Source organism: Mytilus galloprovincialis, chromosome 9, assembly GCF_965363235.1.
Source record: "Mytilus galloprovincialis chromosome 9, xbMytGall1.hap1.1, whole genome shotgun sequence".
Classification (NCBI taxonomy): domain Eukaryota; kingdom Metazoa; phylum Mollusca; class Bivalvia; order Mytilida; family Mytilidae; genus Mytilus; species Mytilus galloprovincialis.
In genome coordinates, this window is record NC_134846.1 from 13,634,899 (window position 1) to 13,656,867 (window position 21,969).

Below are 21,969 nucleotides of genomic sequence, written 5' to 3' on the forward strand. Positions count from 1 at the left end.
CTCCACTTTAACATCTGGTAATAAACGTCTTAAAGTACCATTTTTTTTGTATTATATATTCTTTTCCGTTGTAAACTTTCATTCACATTTCGTTGTAGAATTCAAATACAGATTTCAAGTAGCTGTAGTACAGGTGAGTTATCTTATGTAGTCGTTTTACAAAATTGAATATATTAGGTCTGAGTACACAGTTATCGTCCCTTGATTTTCGTTGTCCACAAATATAGTCCATAGTGTGGACAGTGTGTTACTTGCCAATTTTTTTTATACCTCTTCCAAATTTATTTCTTCATGTTTTATGCCTCGAATAGCAATTAGGCGGATAAAATTACACTGTGAAAAAAATTGATTCATGAATTTTAAAGTAAAGTAGTGATTTGGTCCACCTGAAAAAGGTAAACAATAGCATTTTGAAAGCTGTCAAAAGATTTCAAGAACCCCTAAACATAACATTGTCCATATATTGAGTTAGAGCCGATGAAGTTTTCTATAATATTGATATAATTTGTCCCAAACGAAGTACAACACACTGTAAAAATATTATTGAGAAAGCGCAGGTGGGATTTTTTTTATTTCCATTTATTGTCTAAAAGAAATGCACTACAAAATAACTGTGCACTCGGACCATATGCACAACCCTTATAATAAGACGCTCACATGTCAGTTGGTTTGTTATGTTATTTTTGAAAAATACAAAAAGGATAAAGTGCATATAGAAATTCTTGAAAAAATGAACAATTTCTAATAACTGTTGTATTTCGTATGTCATAGATCTAAATTTATGTGTGTTGGTAGTCTAATACCAGTTAATTAAAGAACTTTGTAGTTTGATCATCTTGTTGGTTGTGTGGAATCTTGGTCCATTTAGTTACTTTGTATCAGTTTTTTTTTGTATACGCTGTTGGCTTTTATACATATCCTAGATAGCACCTTAACAAGAAATAGATGATTTTAAAGGAATCTAGTGATCATGTTTCTATTATTTAACACGTTCCTTAATAAATCTTTGGAAATATGTATATGAGTCAATAGTCATCAAAGGTACCAGGATTGTAATTTAATACGCCAAACACGCGTTTCGTCTACATAAGGCTCCTCAGTGACGCTCAGATCAAAATAGTTATGAAGCCAAACAAGTACAAATTTGAAGAGCATTGAGGACCCAAAATTTAAAAAAAAGTTGTGCAAGATACGGCTAAGGTAATCTATTCCTGGGATAAAAAAAATCCTTAGTTTTTAAAGTTTTTCAACAGTAAATTTAAAAAAAATGACCATATATGATATCAATCTTCGACAAAGTGACGTCATAAAAGGGATGTTTTATAAGGCTTATTTAATGAACACTTTGGAAAATTTCAAAGAGCACAGGCATTGCCAACATCTTTTATTTCAATAAATAGAAAAGAAATGTTGTTTTACTTTTTTGGCGGCGGTTCTGCCTTATATTATATCTAGCATATGTAAGTTAAACAATTGAGTTTTAATTGATATCCACGTTATTTTTATTGATTGCGATTGGATTGGAGTGAAGCATATGAAAAGGGCATACTTTAAGTCCAAACTGCATTTGTTTTTTTCATCAAAAAACATAGTTTCAACATTTGATCCTGCAAATTATAGATATTAAAACATAGTTTAACGTCTTCAGTCTTTCAATAACATATACAAATGAATTACATATACACTACAACAAAAAATCGAAGTTTGAGAAAAAGAGCTTGAAGATTTGCAGTTACTAAGGGCTTTAAACGGGCTTTCAGTAACTACGAGTATTCGTGGCTGATGAGTTCAACTGATAACTTCAATTTGTTGTGCTATTACACCAATAAGCAATGGTAAGGGAAAGGGTTGAGCACTAAGCGTCACAAAAAAGTCAGGAGCCTGTTTTTCAGTGATTGTCTCTGGCTGCAATCTGTTATATTTGTTTTAGGTTTACTGTTTTGTCATACATGATGCCGTTAATTTTTCTTTAGATATTTATTTTGTTTATTTGTAATCATATCACTTTTCTATTAAAAAATATGGAAATGTATGATTGACAATGAGACAACTCTCTATAGGAGACCAATGACATCGAAGCTAACAACTAACTGTCACCGTACGGCCTACAACAATGAGCAAAACCTCTTACTTCTATTAAAGGCCCCGAAATGACAAATAATCAATTCAAACGAGAAAACTAATGGCTTGGTTAATGTTCCAAATTACGAACGAAAAACAAATTTGAAATGCAGCAACAATCGATAACTTCCGAATTTCAGGCTCCTGACTCGGGACAGGGACGTTACAGAATTGAACGGGGTTAAAAAGAGTTTAAAGGCGCCAACCCTCGCCTTAAGCTTGGACAGTGTTGTAACGGACTGTTAGTACAACATAAAAACAAACTTAAAAATCATTGCTTTACATTAAAATACTGAACGGTAACACATAGAATGTTCAAAAGCTCTTCATAGAAATAAGAAACACAAATCTATTGATCATATTAAAGTCACATACTCCAGAACAATCGTAAAATCTTGGTTATTAATACCACAAATGATATAAATCGTCTGATATTATAGAACGGTTGATATATTTGTGATGACAAATGGAAAGTTTGTGCCTGTCTCAAATTAGATATTAACACCAGTGACTGTTTTCAGCTATGCCTTAATGTTTTTGTTGATACTGGAATTTAGTTTGTTTTATACTTGAGTAGGTACTTAGCATTTTGTATAAGGCTTATAAGGGTAACATTGTACTAAAAGCGCGGAAATTACTTTGTGATCCGTGTAAACTCATCGAACCTTTGAACAAACTTATTTGTAAAGCTTACCAATGTTGTAATTTGAATATAGTTAATATTATCACAGATGTCATCAGCAAATTAAAATATAACTAAATCTGTATTATTTTCAAACGAGGATTTTTTTTTTGGGATGTATAAATACACATCCACGTTCATTTTCAATATAGAGATTTTTCTATCTTTGCATTACATTATACTTATTTTATAAAAGGTTAACTTCTACCTATCCTACTGCCTGTCGATACTTTTGCCCTTGACATTGCACAAGTCAAGTCTTCTTTGACTATCCATGATGTAAAAAAAAACTAAATCCATGGGAGGTGTTGAAGTTGATTTTAGTATCTGATGCATGATTTTTATATTATTAATTGTTTTTGGCTTTTTTTGTCATTTAATGTACCCTTATTTAGTTTTAATTCTCGTCTTTCTATTTTTAATAATTACCAGCTTTGAAAAGTGTTTGGTTTGACTATAAATTGTCACTTCTGTTCTCGTACTATGAACAACAAAATTATTTATTTTGTTAAAAATGCTTCTGTATTTCATTATTGTATACCTTACAACAAAAATATATATTAATTTACCTGTGTACATTATTTTATTTAGCGACATGTTGTCCAAGGTTATGGTTGTCTTTCTGATATCGATTAACGTCTCATCCCTTATTTTATTGATTTTGTATTTACATTGTGTCATAGATCAAATTTAACATTCAGTATATGTTCACTTTCTATGATGTGATGTTATAGGTAAGGTTGAAGGTAGGGACCTATTAAATCGTTCGAATCTTATGTTTAGTGGTTATCGTTTGTTGATCGGGTTCATAAGTGTTTCTTGTTTTTTTTTTTTATACAGGTTAGACCGTTGGTTTTCCAGTTTGAATGGTTTTAAAGAAGCCATTGATTGGGTCCTTTATAGCATGCTGTTCAAAGTGAGCCAAGGCTCCGTGTTGAAGGCCGTCCTTTTACCTATAATGTTTACTTTTACAAATTGTGACTTGTATGGATATTTGTCTCATTGGCACTCATACCACATCTTATATCTAATTTTGTAATTTAACGATAATACATAAATGTATGTTAATCACAATTGACTCTGAGTTGTCTTTTTCAGGATGATATACATTGAATTAAGTTATACAATCGCATTTTTTAAAAATAAGATAAGATAAGAAAAGAAAAGGGTATTTGATTCGGCATAAGTCACATATTCAACACAAGCTCTAGGGAGATATGAACTTAACATGTACAAATAGAGATAGAAAAGTCAATGGAACAAAACACTGTCCCAAAAAACCACAAAGAAAACTATAGACACGAGTCCCATAAAAAAGGGGTATTGATTTCATATGGTCGGAATGCCCCTTGTAAGGAGAAATGGGTGATTGGTTGCATCCGTTAGCTTCACAGTTGAGGCTAAGAGGACGAGGTAGCTGTGTACACGATACAGTAAATTAAATGTGTGTTAGGTTCGTCCATTAAGTACATTCCTTCCGATTTCTCAGCAGTAAGTAAATCTGCCTTTTCGTATTTTTACTCTTGGCTTACATCGTTAGATATTAAATCCCTTATAATATGTGTTCACATTATGATTTTTCCTTAGGATTTACAGGAAGGAATTGTGACAACTGTTCACCAAATCCTTGCAAAAATGGGACTTGTTCAGGAAAGCAGAATGGATATGAATGTCACTGTTTAGCAGGATTCACAGGTAAAAACTGTTCTACTAATATCGATGATTGTGCACCTAACCCTTGTCATACAGGAAAGTGTACTGATTTAGTAAATAAATTCAGATGTGCATGTCCGGCCGGATTCAATGGTACTCGGTGTGAAAACGATATTGATGAGTGCGCACAGAATCCGTGTACAAATCATGAAAAATGCAATGATTTGGTAAATGGTTTTACATGTACTTGTAATGCAGGATACAGTGGAAAAAATTGTGAACACGACATAGATGAATGTTTGTCTAATCCATGTCATCATGGGTCAACATGTATTGATCAGATAAACTCGTACAAATGTGCTTGTCCCTCGGGTTTCAGCGGATCAAACTGCACACATAATATCAACAAATGTGGATCACATCCATGTCAAAACGGCGCTGCATGTACAGATCTTATAAACGGTTACAAATGTGTGTGTCCCCCTGGTTTTAACGGGACAAACTGCCAAAATAACATCGACGATTGCAATCCTAATCCATGCAAACATCAAGCGACTTGTCGTGATCATATTGATGATTATTCATGCACGTGTAAACCTGGATATACTGATAAAAATTGTTCTACAAATATCAAAGAATGTTCCTCCAATCCATGCAAAAACTCTGGAACTTGTAAAGATGGTGTAAATAGTTATACCTGTTCCTGCAAACCAGGTTATACTGGTAAAATGTGTGAACATAATATAAATGAATGTCAATCGAATCCTTGTAAAAATGGATTATGCCATGATCTTGCAAATGGATATAACTGCACTTGTAATGCAGGTTATACAGGTAGAACATGTTCTGTTAACATTGACGATTGTACACCCCAACCGTGTAAAAATGGAGCCACTTGTATTGATGGTGTACATGACTATTCATGCACATGCTTAAAAGGTTTTATTGGAAAGCAATGCGCGACAGATATTAATGAATGTGAATCAAATCCATGTCATAATAAAGGAACCTGTATAGATCATATAGGCAAATATGCATGTATATGTCCAACTGGATTTACAGGGAGTACATGTACAACAAACATTGATGACTGTAAGCTGAATCCATGCCAGCATCATGCTATTTGTCATGATCACACTAATGACTACTCATGTACATGTAAACCTGGATATACTGATAAAAATTGTTCCACTAATATCAACGAATGTTCCTCTTATCCATGCATAAACTCTGGAAATTGTACAGATGGTGTTAACAATTATACCTGTTCCTGCTTAGCTGGCTACACTGGTCGGAACTGTGAAACAAATATCAACAATTGTTCTCCAAACCTGTGTGAGAACTCTGGCACGTGTCGAGATGGTGTTAACAATTATACCTGTTCATGCTTAGCTGGCTTCACCGGTCGAAACTGTGAAATAAATGTTGATAATTGTTCTCCAAACCCGTGTAAGAACTCTGGCACGTGTCAAGATGGAGTTAACAAATATACCTGTTCCTGCTTAGCTGGCTTCACCGGTCGAAACTGTGAAATAAATGTTGATAATTGTTCTCCAAACCCGTGTAAGAACTCTGGCACGTGTCAAGATGGAATTAACAAATATACCTGTTCCTGCTTAGCTGGCTTCACCGGTCGAAACTGTGAAACAAATGTTGACAATTGTTCTTCAAACCCGTGTAAGAACTCTGGCACGTGTCAAGATGGAGTTAACAAATATACCTGTTCTTGCGTGAAAGGATTCACTGGTAACGATTGTGAAATTAATATTGACGATTGTAAAGATATTTCGTGCAAACATGGTACATGTGTAGACCAAGTAAATGGGTATACCTGTACCTGTCAGTATGGTTATAGCGGAAAATATTGCGAACACAATATTAATGAATGTAGTAGTAATCCCTGCCATAATGGAACATGCACTGATCAAGTTAACGGATATTCATGTTTATGTGTTCCTGGTTACACTGGAAGAAATTGTGAAACAAATGTTGATGAATGCCAAAGTAGCCCTTGCGATCATGGTAACTGTGTTGATTTTGTCAATAGCTATCAGTGTTTATGCAGTCCTGGTTACTCAGGTGTAAACTGTAAAACTGACATAGATGAGTGTATTAGTAACCCTTGTAACAATGGTGTCTGTAAAAATTTAGAAAATTCATTTCGTTGTGATTGTAACCAAGGTTACACTGGTGTTCAATGCGAAATAAACATTAACGAATGTAAAAGTAATCCATGTCATAATGGAACATGCAAGGATGAAATCAATGGTTATTCATGTACATGTCAGATAGGATTTACTGGGCGGTTATGTGAAACTAATATCAATGAATGCGCATCGAATCCTTGTAAACACAATAGCAGTTGTAAGGACAGAACAAATGATTATCAATGTTCATGTCAAAGTGGATACATGGGAAAGAACTGTGATATTTTGATAACTACATTGGCACCGTCTACAACAAATCTTACCACTCCATTTATAACAACGAAATCTACTTCTCCGTCTACAACAACGAAAACAACTACGCTGTCTACAACAACAAAATCTACTACTCTGTCTACAACAATAAAATCTACTACTCCGCCTACAACAAGGAAATCTACTACTCCGTCTACAACTACGAAATCCACTACCCCGTCTACAACAGTGAAACCTTCTTCTCCATCTACAACAATGAAAACTACTACTCCGTCTACGACAACGAAATCAACTACTCCGTCTACAACAGTGAAACCTTCTTCTCCATCTACAACAATGAAAACTACTACTCCGTCTACGACAACGAAATCAACTACTCCGTCTACAACAGTGAAACCTTCTTCTCCATCTACAACAATGAAAACTACTACTCCGTCTACGACAACGAAAACTACTACTCCGTCTACAACAACGAAATCTACTACTCCGTCTACAACACCGAAATCTACTACTCCGTCTACGACAACGAAAACTACTACTCCGTCTACAACAACGAAATCTACTACTCCGTCTACAACACCGAAATCTACTACTCCGTCTACAACAACTAGACATTCTACTTCGTCTACAAAAGTGAAACCTACTACTCCGACTACAATAATGAAATCTACTTATCCGTCTACAACAACTAAACATTCTACTCCGTCTACAAAAGTGAAACCTTTTACTTCGTCTACAACAATGAAACATACTACTCTGTCTACAACTACGAATTCTACTATTCCGTTTACGACTACGATATCTTTTACCCAACAAACAACACTACAAAGTACTACCTCACAAACAACGAAGAAAGCCTCATCTATGATTACGACGAAAAATGCATCTTTACCAACAACAATGAATTCCACAACTATTCAACAACAAACGAAGGAATCACCTCTGTCGATAAGTACGCTACTTACCACTATGGCAACAAAAGTCACGGTCCCACCAACAACAACAAAACTTACAACATTAATGACAACTAAAAAAAACGAAACTTTTGGAAGTACCACTCAGAACGCAATAAAAATAAAAACGACTTTTAAACCTACTGCATCATCAACACCCATTCATTCAGTACCAAAGCCTGGTGCATATCTTATCAAAGGTGACGTCACAATATCTGTGAAAAACATCACAGCTACAATGAAAGACTTGATTGAGCAATCTTTGAATGATCCAGGTGCCGACATAGCAATCACAACGTCAACTGAAATAGTATTAGGAGAGGACGGGTAAGTTTTGATAACTCCTATATTGGTATAAAATGTCTAATAAAATCAAATGTGTTACAATAAAATTGAAAATGGAAATGGGGAATACGTCAAAGAGAAAACAACCCGACCATATTTGTTGTTTGTTGAACACCATAACTTTATTTGGGCTAAATTGTTCTGTCCTTTAAATACTAGTACCATATTTAGCAGTATGAATTTATCTCATAATGTGGAAAACTATTTGACCCATGAGACCCAGATTACGCAAAATCCTTATTTTAGCATTTGCACAATTTTTTCCGATAACAAATGAATAAAGCAAATAATCTCATCATAGATACCAGGATTGATATTTTTATTTACGTCACACGCGCGTTTCATCTACAAAAGACTCATCATTGAAACTCGAATAAAAAAATGGTAAAAAGGCCAAATAAAGTACGAAGTTGAAGAGCATTGAGGACCAAACATTTCTACAAGTTTGCCAAATACAGCTAACGTAGTTTATTCCTGAGGTAGAAAAGCCTAAGTATTTCAAAAATTCAATGTTTTGTAAACAGTTAATTTATAAATCTTATCAAGTATTTATATCTCAAATTCGATCATAATCATACATAATGAAAGCAGAAAGGAAATCCAGTTTGCGTTTTTATTGTACATTATCAATTCCCAAGAATAACACAATATATTTGCGGTAGGCATATTTTATGCTTCAAGTTGAAATATTAGATGAAAAATGTAATTTTTCAGTGAGTTGGTTACCAAAGTTACATACACTGTCAAAAAGAACGGAAAAGAACTTAGTAATAAAGTGGTACAGAAGTATTTCAATCAGGCGACAGCAGCTCTTCATTTGAAACAATATAATGGCGAAGTTAAAAAACGACCAATAAAAACCACAGATAAGGTAAGTAATAATAATAGTTAAGTTATAAAAAAATCTTTACTTTTATTCTAAGATCAATATTTAGTTTTGTATTTTTGATGTGTGGTTTTGTAAGTCTTTGCATCGTATTTGCCAGGCATTGTTAGTCTTTCTGATACCTGTGAGTTTTGAATGTCACCTTATCATTTCCACTTCTTTTTATTAAGGGTTTGTAATTACATGAGTAACACGACTGGAGTCACACGTAGAGCAGGATCTGCTTACGATTCCGGAGCACCTGAGATCACCCTCCCCCTAGTTTTTGGTGGGGTTAGTGTTGCCTTGTCTTAATTTTTTTATGTTGTATCTTGTGCACTATTATTTGTCTGTTTGTCTTATTTTATTACTTCCATTCTGATACATACTGCATATTATTAGACAGCATTCGCAATTCAACCTGTAACTGTAATTTTTGTCTCATTATAAAACAGAACTCCAACAGCCATGGTGGTATGATTGCAGGAATAGTTATTGCAGCACTAGCAGTGGTGGTCATTATTACAGCTTACTTATATATCACAAAGAAACGGTGAGTACTAATGATCACAATAAAAGCTTACTTAATAGATAAAATTATATCATCAAATAAAATTGAAAAAATGGGGAATACGTCTAAAAGACAACAACCCAACCAAAGAGCAGACAACAGCCGACGGCCGCTAATGGGTCTTAAAACGCAGAGAGAAAATCCTGTACCCGGAGGTGGTACTCAGCTGGCTCCTTAATAAATCATTAAAGATGCTTATTATTTCATAGTGATTACAACAAATCATTATTGAAATATACTAATGAAACACAAGCGAGTTCTACAAATCGATGTAAAGCTTAACTGTAATATAGGACAATTATATTATATTACAATGAAAAACTTACATACTAGTATATATATTACAAAGAAACTGTAAGTATAACAAATCATTATTTAAATTTTACATGCATATCACAAAGAAATTGTGAGAATTACAAATGATTATGAAAAACTTAAATATATATCAACCAAGTATGAAGTATGGTAATTACTCAAAAAGTATGAACATGTTCTCGTCCTTTATATTAGTTTAATTTGTTGCTGGATGTTACGAAGTCATCTATCATCATAAGAACGAAAAGTAAGTGCAATACATCATTTTTGTAGCACAAATAGCGTTTGAGTGTTGTTCGGTCATTGTCCCATACAATTATACCGACCCTTTCTATATTTTTAAGGTAATCATTAATAAATTTATGTCTTACAGAAACAAAGCAAGTAGAAATAAAGTTGCTCGTTATGGTGAAGAAGAAGGGTCACAGAAATATAAAGATGACGTCGATATGGACAATTTTGGATATGATGATGAAGACGCCACAGAAGCTACATTTGTTAATCAGCAATATGATTCAAAAACAAATACGAAGAACGGGATTAAAGACAGAAATAAAAGTATCAACATGTAGTATTTCATTGTAACTGTACTATAGCAACGTAACAAAAAATACTCATCATGTAATGTTGAATGTTATACATTATCGCTGAAAATGGTAAGATTATAGCATGAAAACTTCTTATCATTTTGAAAGTTTTCACTCACAAAAGAAGGGTGTACTTCATGTTCAAACTTTATAGCATAACGTAAAATCCTGACGAGTTAGCAAACATAGAAGACGTGTAAACAAGAAACATAAGAAAAAGTCAGTATTTGTGAAATCTGTCTTTTGTACATTACTAGTACATTATATACATTACACTTGCCATCATTTTATTTTCTTTATTTTCAAACTATTATTCACTTACAATCAATCAGTTTTAGGATATTAAATGGCCCTTCTACTTTCAATTATGCGACTTTAGATAAATATATAAATTATTTATAAAGTATCAAGTTTGAAGATAATAGAACTTTTACAAAGAATGATTTGATACATGAATACTTTTGAGATTCTTTACACCTTCTATTTTTATCGATGATACATTAATTTTAGTATAAATGTTGTGATTCGATAAAATCTAGCTGATGGCATTGCTTCTCAGGTAAAATTGACCCTTTTTAAAGACTTTTTCAAAAGTTCAAATTTAGTCTATGGTTGTTTCTGATGAAGCAAAAATCAAGAAAGATAATCAGAAATATGATTAAAACAACTGAAACCAAAACCTCAACACATAGTATTCTATCTTATAAACGTCATTATTGTACTATAGCAACGTAACACAAATAAATATTCTATAAGATCTTTCTCATGAAAAGTCTACCTCAGACTGGATTTTACTTCAATATGTTGGCTTTTAGTGATTCGTATGAAGGTATAAACAAGAAAAGACTTCTGATGCACCTTTTATGATGATTATGATAAAAGTTGTTTATTTTTTACGTTATATATGTATGCTATTACTTAATCTTCATAAAATTATATTGGTTAATTATTTTACGAGCAAACACCCGCAGTTTTATTTGTAGTTTTATTTTCATAAAGTTTAGAAAAGAATTGCAGCTATTTCAAGTTATTTTCATGAAGAAAAAGTGCTCCTTTTTGCATTTCATGAAAACACTTTAGAAAAACTGTACGTGTTTCTATATACTCGATAGATTGGTTGTTAGTAATATGTTTTTGGTAATAATAATAATTGTTATTTTTGTATGTTATGTTTGTATGCTATTTCTTAATCTTAATAAATTGTATTATGTTAAATTTTGTTTTCATAAAAATAGCGTCAGTGGCGCAAATTACTATTTTTTTTCACAACCTGCATGTCCGTCCGTCTTTTTTTTTATGGGCAAACAAAGATTTTTTTTTCGTGGTGTTATACATTTTTATTTGTTTCTGTTTTCTTTTCACTAAATTGAGATAAAACAATGCAACACAATTTGGTTTTCACCGAGTTGGTTATGTTAAATATGCTAACAATTACAAATAAAAAAAAAACACATAAAGATGGAACCTAGCAAGCAAACACAAATAAAAAAAAACAATCTGAAAGGACTTTTTTGTGTGCAATGATAATATTGTGTTGATATTTCATGCTAAAAGAGGGACGAAATATACCAAAGGGACAGTCAAACTCATAAATCTAAAACAAACTGACAACGCCATGGCTAAAAATGAAAAAGACAAACAAACAACAGCACACACGACACAACATAGAAAACTAAAGAATAAACAACACGAACCCCACCAAAAAAACTAGGGGTGATCTCAGGTGCTCCGGAAGGGTTAGCAGATCCTGCTCCACATGTGGCACCCGTCGTGTTGCTTATGTGATATCAAATCCCGCAAACAGTCTAACCCGGTAGGTCACACCCATGAAAGAGAAGGGGATTGTAGTTACGACGTAAGGAACATATCCGATATCATTTGTGAAACGGTTATTCAATAACGGTCAACCAACTCGTGATGGCGTCCGTAAAATTTACGAAGGGATGATTTCAACTTCACCATTTGGAACTCTTGGTTTAATAGCTTCCTTGTGAGCAGCAACCCTCTATCAAGAAAATCATGATAGGAAATGCAAGTACGGGAATATCGTTTCAATTGGGAGATATATACCCCGTATGCAGGTGCTGCTGTAATGTTACTACTTAGAAATGGAAAGTTCACAATTGGAAAGCTGAAATCATCTCTTGTGTCTTAAAGTTTTGTTTTCAACCGACCCTCATTGTCAATTTCTAGATTTTAGTCAAGATATGAGGCCGACTTAACTGTATCTGTAGTATCCTTTATCTCTAGCTCGATTGGATAGATACGTTCCACATAGTCACCAAATTTTGAATTATTTAGTGAAAGAACATCATCTATATAGCGAAAAGAAGAGTTAAAGGATATTGCTAACTTCTTATTTTTCTTCCTAAGAAGTTCCTGCATGAAGTCAGCCTCATAATTATAAAGAAACAAGTCGACAAGTAGATTGGCACAGTTTGTTACAATTGGAATGCCGACAGTCTGTTGAAAAACACTTCCTCCGAACGTAACAAATATGTTGTCAATCAAGAAATCAAGCATCTTGATAATATCAGTTTCAGAGAATTTTTTGTTCGAATCAGAGTGATCCTTTACAAAGTAGGATTTATCCCTCCCTAATTAGTTTAAGCTTTGGTGTGATAGCAAATCTTTGATAGTCAATGGTTTTATTGACAACTCTTCTCGATTCGTAGCAATTAAAGTATGACATATTTTAAAGTCAACTGTCTCCTATTTCCCTTATATCGATGGTGGTTTATCTAAAAAAAAAAGTGCCATTGATATCGAAAAACAAATCGAAAAATATCAAAATAAAAAATCGAGTTAAAGGAAAGTCTCAATTATGAAAGAGGGACGAAAAATACCAAAGGGACAGCCAAACTCATAAATTTAAAACAAACTGACAACGCCATGGCTAAAAATGAAAAAGACAAACAAACAACAGCACACACGACACAACATAGAAAACTAAAGAATAAACAACACGAACCCCACTAAAAAACTAGGGGTGATCTCAGGTTCTCCGGAAGGGTAAGCAGAAAATGGAACATACTATCAACTAACACAGCGCACATTTTTAGCCATATTGTGAATCTGATTTGGAACATGAAATAAAATGAAAATTTTCCCTTTGTTTAATAATTTAAGTCCAAAAATTCAAAAAAGATATTACAACTTGAAGATATCTCTTACTTTAAAGAGAGCTTTATTCTATTATTTTGCGGCCTTTAAACGGATGGCGTTTGGAAAAATAAACATATAGGAATAACATAAGATGTGGGTAATGCACCAATGATCGTAGCAGCAAACAAAAATGTATCAGTAAAAATAAATTTCGAAGTCAACATCTAGTCTTTAACAATAGACAAGTGTCTTGTACAATAAGACGTGTTTTGAATCATATCGAGTTCGTAGAAGCATGGAGGTAAAATGAAAATACTTTATAATTATGAAAGCAAAATTTTCAAACATCCGTCACCTCATCACTCAACTCCTTAAATTACTAAGACATCAAAATAACATAAAATAACCATTGACAAAGTTCCAGACAACCAGGGATTTAGTGGTGGTTTTACAAGTTTGTGAAGACCTCAACCATATTATCTCTTTTACATTTTACTTTCGATCACAAAAAGTTCATACAAGATCCCCTTGGTATCTTTAGCTTTTTGTTGTTAAATCATCATACAATGTTCAGTCTTACTGATATAGTTTGAAATATTACTAGTACATGATGACGTTCCGATCCAAATATTCTAAAAATCACTTCATAATATAGAAGCCTGATTCCTTTCACGGATTTGGCTATACTTTTTGGACCTTTTGGATTATAGCTCTTCATCTTTTAATAAGCTTTGAATTTCAAATATTTTGGCCACGAGCATCACTGAAAAGACATGTATTGTCGAAATGCACATCTGGTGCAAGAACATTGGTACCGTTAATTTTATTTTACACATGATCTCTATTTAAAGATCATTCTTACCTTCTTGTCAAAACATATAAGTTTGAGTAGTTCACTGTCAAGGTGGTAATATGATATAATAACAATTACTCCCACCGATTACGCATTTCCAACTTTAAATACGTCTTTTGCATAAATAAACTAAATCGGAAGAGCAAAAATACGAAAACGCTGTGCACCACTTGCAATAACCTATTCACATACAATAAAATTAATTCTCATTTGGTATGGATTAATACAAATTTTAATACAAATTTTGAAAATGACTGCCAGAGAATGAAAATCGCTGACAAATAAAAGGAAAAATTATATTGGAATATTACTAGTACATGATGACGTTCCGATCCAAATATTTTAAAAATCACTTCATAATACAGAAGCTATATACTAGTGATATGTAACAGAGAATTCAATACATTGTGTGCCTAATACAAAACCAAAGTTTCGTTAACAAAAAAATTAACAGCAGGTATAAAAATTGAAACACAGTACAACTCATCATGATGAAGTTCCAAACCTAACCAAATCTTTCTAAGAAGAGAATTGTGTCATTTGGTCTCTTGTGGAGAGTTGTCTCGTTGCATGGTAATCATACCACATCTTCTTATTTTTATAAGATTGGTAACAAGTAAACAAAATTCCTAAGCACAGATCTGGAAATTACTCAAAGGTACTTTCATCAACATAAAGTTCCCGGCAGAAGAAATATCAAATCATTGCAGTAGCAGAGTAAAACGGAAGTACTAAGTGGGTGGTATATTACATTCAATTTGTCATCACTTACATGTACTTCGTAATTTGAGGTATAATATATTGTATAGTATTGGTCATGCGCATTGTTATCTATTTATATTCATGTGAATATGTTAATGTTTTTTGATGTACCATTTCAATACGTCATCTGTGAATAAATATTGACTATATACAGAGTACAATGACAAAAATATCAAAATTTATTTTTCAAAAGCATCCATTTTTTATGAAGAACATTTGTTTTCCCGTAACTGAATCCTTCCCACATAAACCAGCACTCTTAAGACGTTGGTTTTCACAAATGATATAGTATGGCGTATTTGGTCTGTAGGGGAAGCTATTCAAACCATCAGTCTTTCCGATGCAGCTAGGATATCTAAGTTGACAGTAACAATGTGAAGTTCCACACTGTTCTCTTCGGTAATCACCTGCAATTAAAGTGAGAAATTAAAGGGATAAACTATAATTTCAAATTATAATATATGAATAGAATTCATTATATGAATTTGATAGTTGGGGAAAATGAACCAATATCGCTCTAAATGATGTTTGGAACATTTGTTTGGTAATTGTTTCAGATATGATAATCACTTTTTAAAAATGTTTAAAATTTGCAGGTGTTCAATTTTTTAAATTTTGATAAATGTTCTTCAACTTCGTATTCGAATTAAATTCAAACTGTTTTCTTTAAAAGAACGGCACTGCTAAGACTTAATGATTAGATGTATGTGGCATCTTATGCTACATATATATAAAGTAGAATCCAAGTAAATACTAATATTTATTACACAACTCAAACGATCGAACTACAGTTACAGAATGATTATAATCCTAATAAAAGCCTTATTAAACTATGTGCAGATTATGAACCCGTGTGTGGTCAAAATGATAGATACATAGAAACTGTCACAGTATCAATTATCAGCGGATGTAACTGTTTATATTAATGTCACTACAATGTACAAGAAATACATGAAATAGGGGGGGGGGGGGGGTCGACTGGCTTTCCAAATTATTACCCTGGTATCTTTGATGAGTTTTTTCTCGAAAGATATGATTTAATCTGTCTTTATAATTGATATTTTTTTATATAAATAATTGATAATTTAAAATTCTTAAGATGAAATAAAAAAAGGTCATAAAAAGGGTTGTGATCTGTGATAAATTTTAGTTTAATCATATTTGATTCATTGATTAATTATTATTCGAATTAGAATCACACATTTTTTGTGAACTTTTTCTTTCATTTTTCGATAATTGACAAAAATATTTACATCTGTCTTTGTATTCCCTGCGTTCTCCACAGTCGACATCTTCAGGTTGTTCACACTTCAGAGATTTCGTTGAAAACAGAAGAGGGTAACGGCATTCCTCTAAATGCTGCTCAAAATATCTTGGAACATTCTCATAGAGCACAGAACAGTCGTAGTAAACCTGACATTCACCAGGGTGTGGAAGTAAAAGGGTTGGATCATTTCGGCATTCCTTTAGTACTAAAAAATAAACAAATATATTTGTTCACCATTATAAACATGTAAACGTGGACCTTATACTTTAAGGCCCATGTGTTAAGGAACATAGGTGGTCAAAAAAGACCAGCATGCGTTTCCAACCTTTATTTTAACAACAGATGTAAAAATATATAAACGACTATCGATTTCTCTGTTAATGTAGGACAACTATTATATAAAATATTGGCTGAAGGACAAATGTCAACAAGACAGCAATCTAACAAAACAAATCAGAAATCAATTGCCATCCGGTGGCAATCAAGAATTTAAATACTATATTCTATTGTCTTAGAAATCTGAATATGCATGTACTTGTTTAATGTGATATTAGGACGAGCATTCTAAAATAAAAATACTTTCTCATATCAAGTCACATACATTATCATTCATTTGTAAGTATTAAAGCCTTGCCTAGAAATCCAAATAGGAATTTATATATCTACTGATATGCATTTACGATATTTAAGAATGTAGCTATTTGAAACCGAATCTACGACATAAAAAGTTCTACAAAATATTTTGCAAAGAGGCAAATCGAAAATTCAGCTTCAAGCAAATATAATGACAGTGCCTGCACATAATCATCTTTTATTGGAACAGTAATATAAAAAGATATACTTAGTTTAACAATTTTACCTTTTAAATTTGAATGTGGCAATTAATTATTACAACTTACAAATATCCGGGTCGCATCTTTTATTGTCGCAGGGCTCATCATCCGCTTTCAAAACTATAGCTCCGACTATCATAAAAACTAACAACGTCAACATTTTGCAAGTGTAAATGCCTTAATAGAGTATGAGAAGGTATCCTCATTCTCTTTTATCATGGCTCATAAAAATTCTATTAGATTTTGAAAAAAATTTAAAAAAATACTAAATTTTGACAGAATATTCATAAAATTGTCGAGACAGAATAAATTTCAAAGGGTATTTCTGATAGTGTCATGCATCATGTTTATAAATCAACTGTAAATATGCAACCATCTGTTTCAAGCTTCGTAATCGACGATTTATCATGTATAATTTTTTTTATTGTGAAATATTGTTCGCTATGTAAATAATTCTGCATTGTGAAAATAAAAATAATGGCCCTTGAGCAAACAAAAAGATATATGTACTTTTCAAACTCAAAATTTATGTTATGCATGAGATACTTGGTGGTGGAATCGGTTCTTTTTGAAGAAACACATCAGACGGAGTAAAAGATGTATCTTGAAGATTATATGGACAGAAGAAGAAGTATACTAAACAACAAAATTATTTTCATAGTTGATGTTTTTCTAAAATTGTTCAACATTTCATAGAAGTTTTATACTTTTACTTTAATCATCTCATATTTTTATTAATTATGTATTTACAACGTATCACATATCAAATTTACTCGTTCATTGTGTGTAAATTTGTGTTACTACGTTTTTTGACTGAGTTAAGTCGTTCCAATTGATATTTTATAGTGTGTCTTTCTATGTTGTGATGTTATACTATTGTTTCAGAAAAGGGAGAAGGTTTGGTACCATTAAAACGTTCAAATCCCGCTGCAATTGTTTGCATCTGTCCTAAGTCAGGAATCTGATGTCCAGTTGTTGTCGTCTGTTTATGTGGTTCATAAGTGTTTCTCGTTTTTCGTTTTTATATAGATTAGACAGTTGGTTTCTCCATTTCAATAGTTTTACACTAGTTTTTTTTGGGGGCCCGGTATAGCTTGCTATTCGGTGTGAGCCAAAGCTCTGTGTTGAAGGCCATACATTGACCTATAATTGTTTACTTTTATAAATTGTGACTTGGATGGAGAGTTGTCTCTTTGGCACTCATACCACATCTTTCTTTATCTATTGAGTTAAAAATTGTAGGGTCAATTGACTTTGAGTCGGATCCAGTGGGTGTGGTGTATTGACCTGAATTGAAGTCTATTTACAGTACCAAAGGTGTGCTGACCGAGGAACACGTGTTTCTGTAACTGCCAATTCTTAAAAAAAAAAGCCAAATTTAGGTCTGTTTTTTTGTCACCTATTTTTAAATTATTCGTCTGAACCAATAATACATTTCGTGTTGTGATTTTCCGGGTAAAAAAAATGTCAACTACGAATCAACCTTGATTGTGACTGAAAGATAAAACTAGTTTCGGCTTTCAAAGGATCCTATTTTTTTTACTTGTTTAAGTTAGGGGCTGTTTTTTTAATGTATGTGAAGTTAGCAGCCGGTTCGTTATTCGTTATTCGATATTCAATATCCAACCAGCTGCTAGCAGCCGGTTTGATATTCAAAATCTGGTGAAAAATTATACGAAAATTAAATACTTGATAACATATAAAGCATGATTTTCATAGTTAAAAGGACTGATAAGATATGTAGAAAAATCGTTAAATGACTTATTTGACCTGTCGTAATTTCTCGTTGTCCTCGCATGTAAACCCTTTTCCATGTTAAATATTTTGACTTTATGTGGTATAGAGTTTTGTCAATAAAACGACTTCAATGATGTACTTTTGTGTATAATGTCTCTAAAGACAAAAAGAAAAACCCATAACTCTAGAAATATTGATAACTATAAATAGAAATATATATGGAAAGCCAAAAAAAAAAAAAAATTCAGTCAAAAGCTGTCAAAATTTTAGGACAAAGGGCACAGGGTTATGGTGAGAGCCCCCTGATCTCTCAATCTTTCTAATATTTTACAGACATTTAGTCAATAGGTAGATACAAACGTGACTAAAAGGAATGTGTGTACACTTCATGTCTTCTATGTTTACGGTACGCCAAAAATGCCAGTTGGATATTCAAATTTTATATCAAAAATCGACCCGAGACCGCTTAAATGAGGTTGAGACACCCCTGGTTTTTCAATGTCCATAAAATTCAACCAAATCATTGACTCTGTATATATAAAGGTTGTATTAGATGGATTTTTGAGAATAACGTCATCTTAAGTATCTACGGAGTGCTTAGATTGTCACTTTTCAGTAAAAAAATGTCAAAACTTTAGGACAAAGGGCACAAGGTAATGGTGAGAGCCCCCTGATCTCTCAATCTTTCTAATATTTTACAGACATTTAGTCAATAGGTAGATACAAACTTGACTAAAAGGAATTTGCGTACACTTCATGTCTTCTATGTTTACGGTACGCCCAAAGTGCCAGTAGGATATTCAAATTTTATACCAAAAATCGACCCGAGACCGCTTAAATGAGGTTTAGACCCCCATGGTCTTTCAATGTCCATAATATTCAACCAAATCATTGACTCTGTATATATAAAGGTTGTATTAGATGGATTTTTGAGAATAACGTCATCTTCAATATCTACGGAGTGCTTAGATTGTCACTTTTCAGTCAAAAAATGCTAAAACTTTAGGACAAAGGGCACAAGGTAATGGTGAGAGCCCCCTGATCTCTCAATCTTTCTAATATTTTACAGACATTTAGTCAATAGGTAGATACAAACGTGACTAAAAGGAATTTGGGTAAACTTCATGTCTTCTATGTTTACGGTACGCCCAAAATGCCAGTTGGATATTCAATTTTTTTTATAAAAAATCGACCCGAGACCGCTTAAATGAGATTGAGACCCCCCTGGTCTGTCAATGTCCATAAAATCAACCAAATCATTGACTCTGTATATATAAAGGTTGTATTAGATGGATTTTAGAGAATAACGTCATCTTAAGTATGTACGGAGTGCTTAGATTGTCACTTTTCAGTCAAAAAATGTCAAAACTTTAGGACAAAGGGCACAAGGTAATGGTGAGAGCCCCCTGATCTCTCAATCTTTCTAATATTTTACAGACATTTAGTCAATAGGTAGATACAAACGTGACTAAAAGGAATTTGGGTAAACTTTATGTCTTCTATGTTTACGGTACGCCCAAAGTGCCAGTTGGATATTCAAATTTTATACTAAAAATCGACCCGAGACCGCTTAAATGAGGTTTAGACCCCCATGGTCTTTCAATGTCCATAAAATTCAACCAAATCATTGACTCTGTATATATAAAGGTTGTATTAGATGGATTTTTGAGAATAACGTCATCTTCAATATCTACGGAGTGCTTAGATTGTCACTTTTCAGTCAAAAAATGCTAAAACTTTAGGACAAAGGGCACAAGGTAATGGTGAGAGCCCCCTGATCTCTAAATCTTTCTAATATTTTACAGACATTTAGTCAATAGGTAAAAACAAACGTGACTAAAAGGAATTTGGGTAAACTTTATGTCTTCTATGTTTACGGTACGCCCAAAGTGCCAGTTGGATATTCAAATTTTTTTTACAAAAAAATCGACCCGAGACCGCTTAAATGAGATTGAGACCCCCCTGGTCTTTCAATGTCGATAAAATTCAACCAAATCATTGACTCTGTATATATAAAGGTTGTATTAGATGGATTTTTGAGAATAACGTCATCTTAAGTATCTACGGAGTGCTTAGATTGTCACTTTTCAGTCAAAAAATCTCAAAACTTTAGGACAAAGAGCACAAGGTAATGGTGAGAGCCCCCTGATCTCTCAATCTTTCTAATATTTTACAGATATTTAGTCAATAGGTAGATACAAACGTGACTAAAAGGAATGTGGGTACACTTTATGTCTTCTATGATTACGGTACGCCCAAAGTGCCAGTTGGATATTCAAATTTTATATCAAAAGTCGACCCGAGACCGCTTAAATGAGGTTGAGACCCCCCTGGTCTTTCAATGTCCATAAAATTCAACCAACTCAATGAATATGTATATAGATAGGTTGTATTAGATGGATTTTTGAGAATAACGTCATCTTCAATATATACGGAGTGCTTAGATTGTCACTTTTCAGTCAAAAAATGTCAAAACTTTAGGACAAAGGGCACAAGGTAATGGCGAGAGCCCCCTGATCTCTCAATCTTTCTAATATTTTACAGACATTTAGTCAATAGGTAGATACAAACGTGACTTAAAGGAATTTGGGTACACTTTATGTCTTCTATGTTTACGGTACGCCCAAAGTGCCAGTTGGATATTCAAATTTTATATCAAAAATCGACCCGAGACCGCTTAAATGAGGTTGAGACCCCCTGGTAATTCAATATCCCTAGAATTCAACCAAATCATTGACTCTGTATATATAAAGGTTGTATTAGATGGATTTTTGAGAATAACGTCATCTTAAGTATCTACGGAGTGCTTAGATTGTCACTTTTCAGTAAAAAAATGTCAAAACTTTAGGACAAAGGGCACAAGGTAATGGTGAGAGCCCCCTGATCTCTCAATCTTTCTA

At 33.1% G+C, this 21,969-nt stretch overlaps 1 protein-coding gene and 1 long non-coding RNA gene across 2 annotated transcripts in view; one reads left to right on the forward strand and one right to left on the reverse strand.

Moving 5' to 3' along the window:
• The window catches only part of LOC143046489 (uncharacterized), a 31,173-nt gene extending 19,446 nt beyond the window's left edge, over positions 1 to 11,727 (forward strand). Inside the window, exons 5-9 of the mRNA XM_076219646.1 lie at positions 99 to 133; positions 4,391 to 8,156; positions 8,889 to 9,045; positions 9,495 to 9,592; positions 10,299 to 11,727. Of these exons, the coding sequence (XP_076075761.1) occupies positions 99 to 133; positions 4,391 to 8,156; positions 8,889 to 9,045; positions 9,495 to 9,592; positions 10,299 to 10,497 (4,255 nt within the window). The 3' untranslated portion in view covers positions 10,498 to 11,727. The remainder of the gene's footprint in view (positions 1 to 98; positions 134 to 4,390; positions 8,157 to 8,888; positions 9,046 to 9,494; positions 9,593 to 10,298) is intronic.
• A 3,655-nt stretch (positions 11,728 to 15,382) lies between these two features.
• LOC143046642 (uncharacterized) lies at positions 15,383 to 17,533 on the reverse strand. Its single transcript, XR_012969201.1, has 3 exons — positions 17,399 to 17,533; positions 16,486 to 16,704; positions 15,383 to 15,639 (listed from the first exon to the last, which is right to left on the reverse strand). It is a non-coding gene; the product is annotated as an uncharacterized LOC143046642 (long non-coding RNA).
• Between the last annotated feature and the right edge of the window lie 4,436 nt (positions 17,534 to 21,969).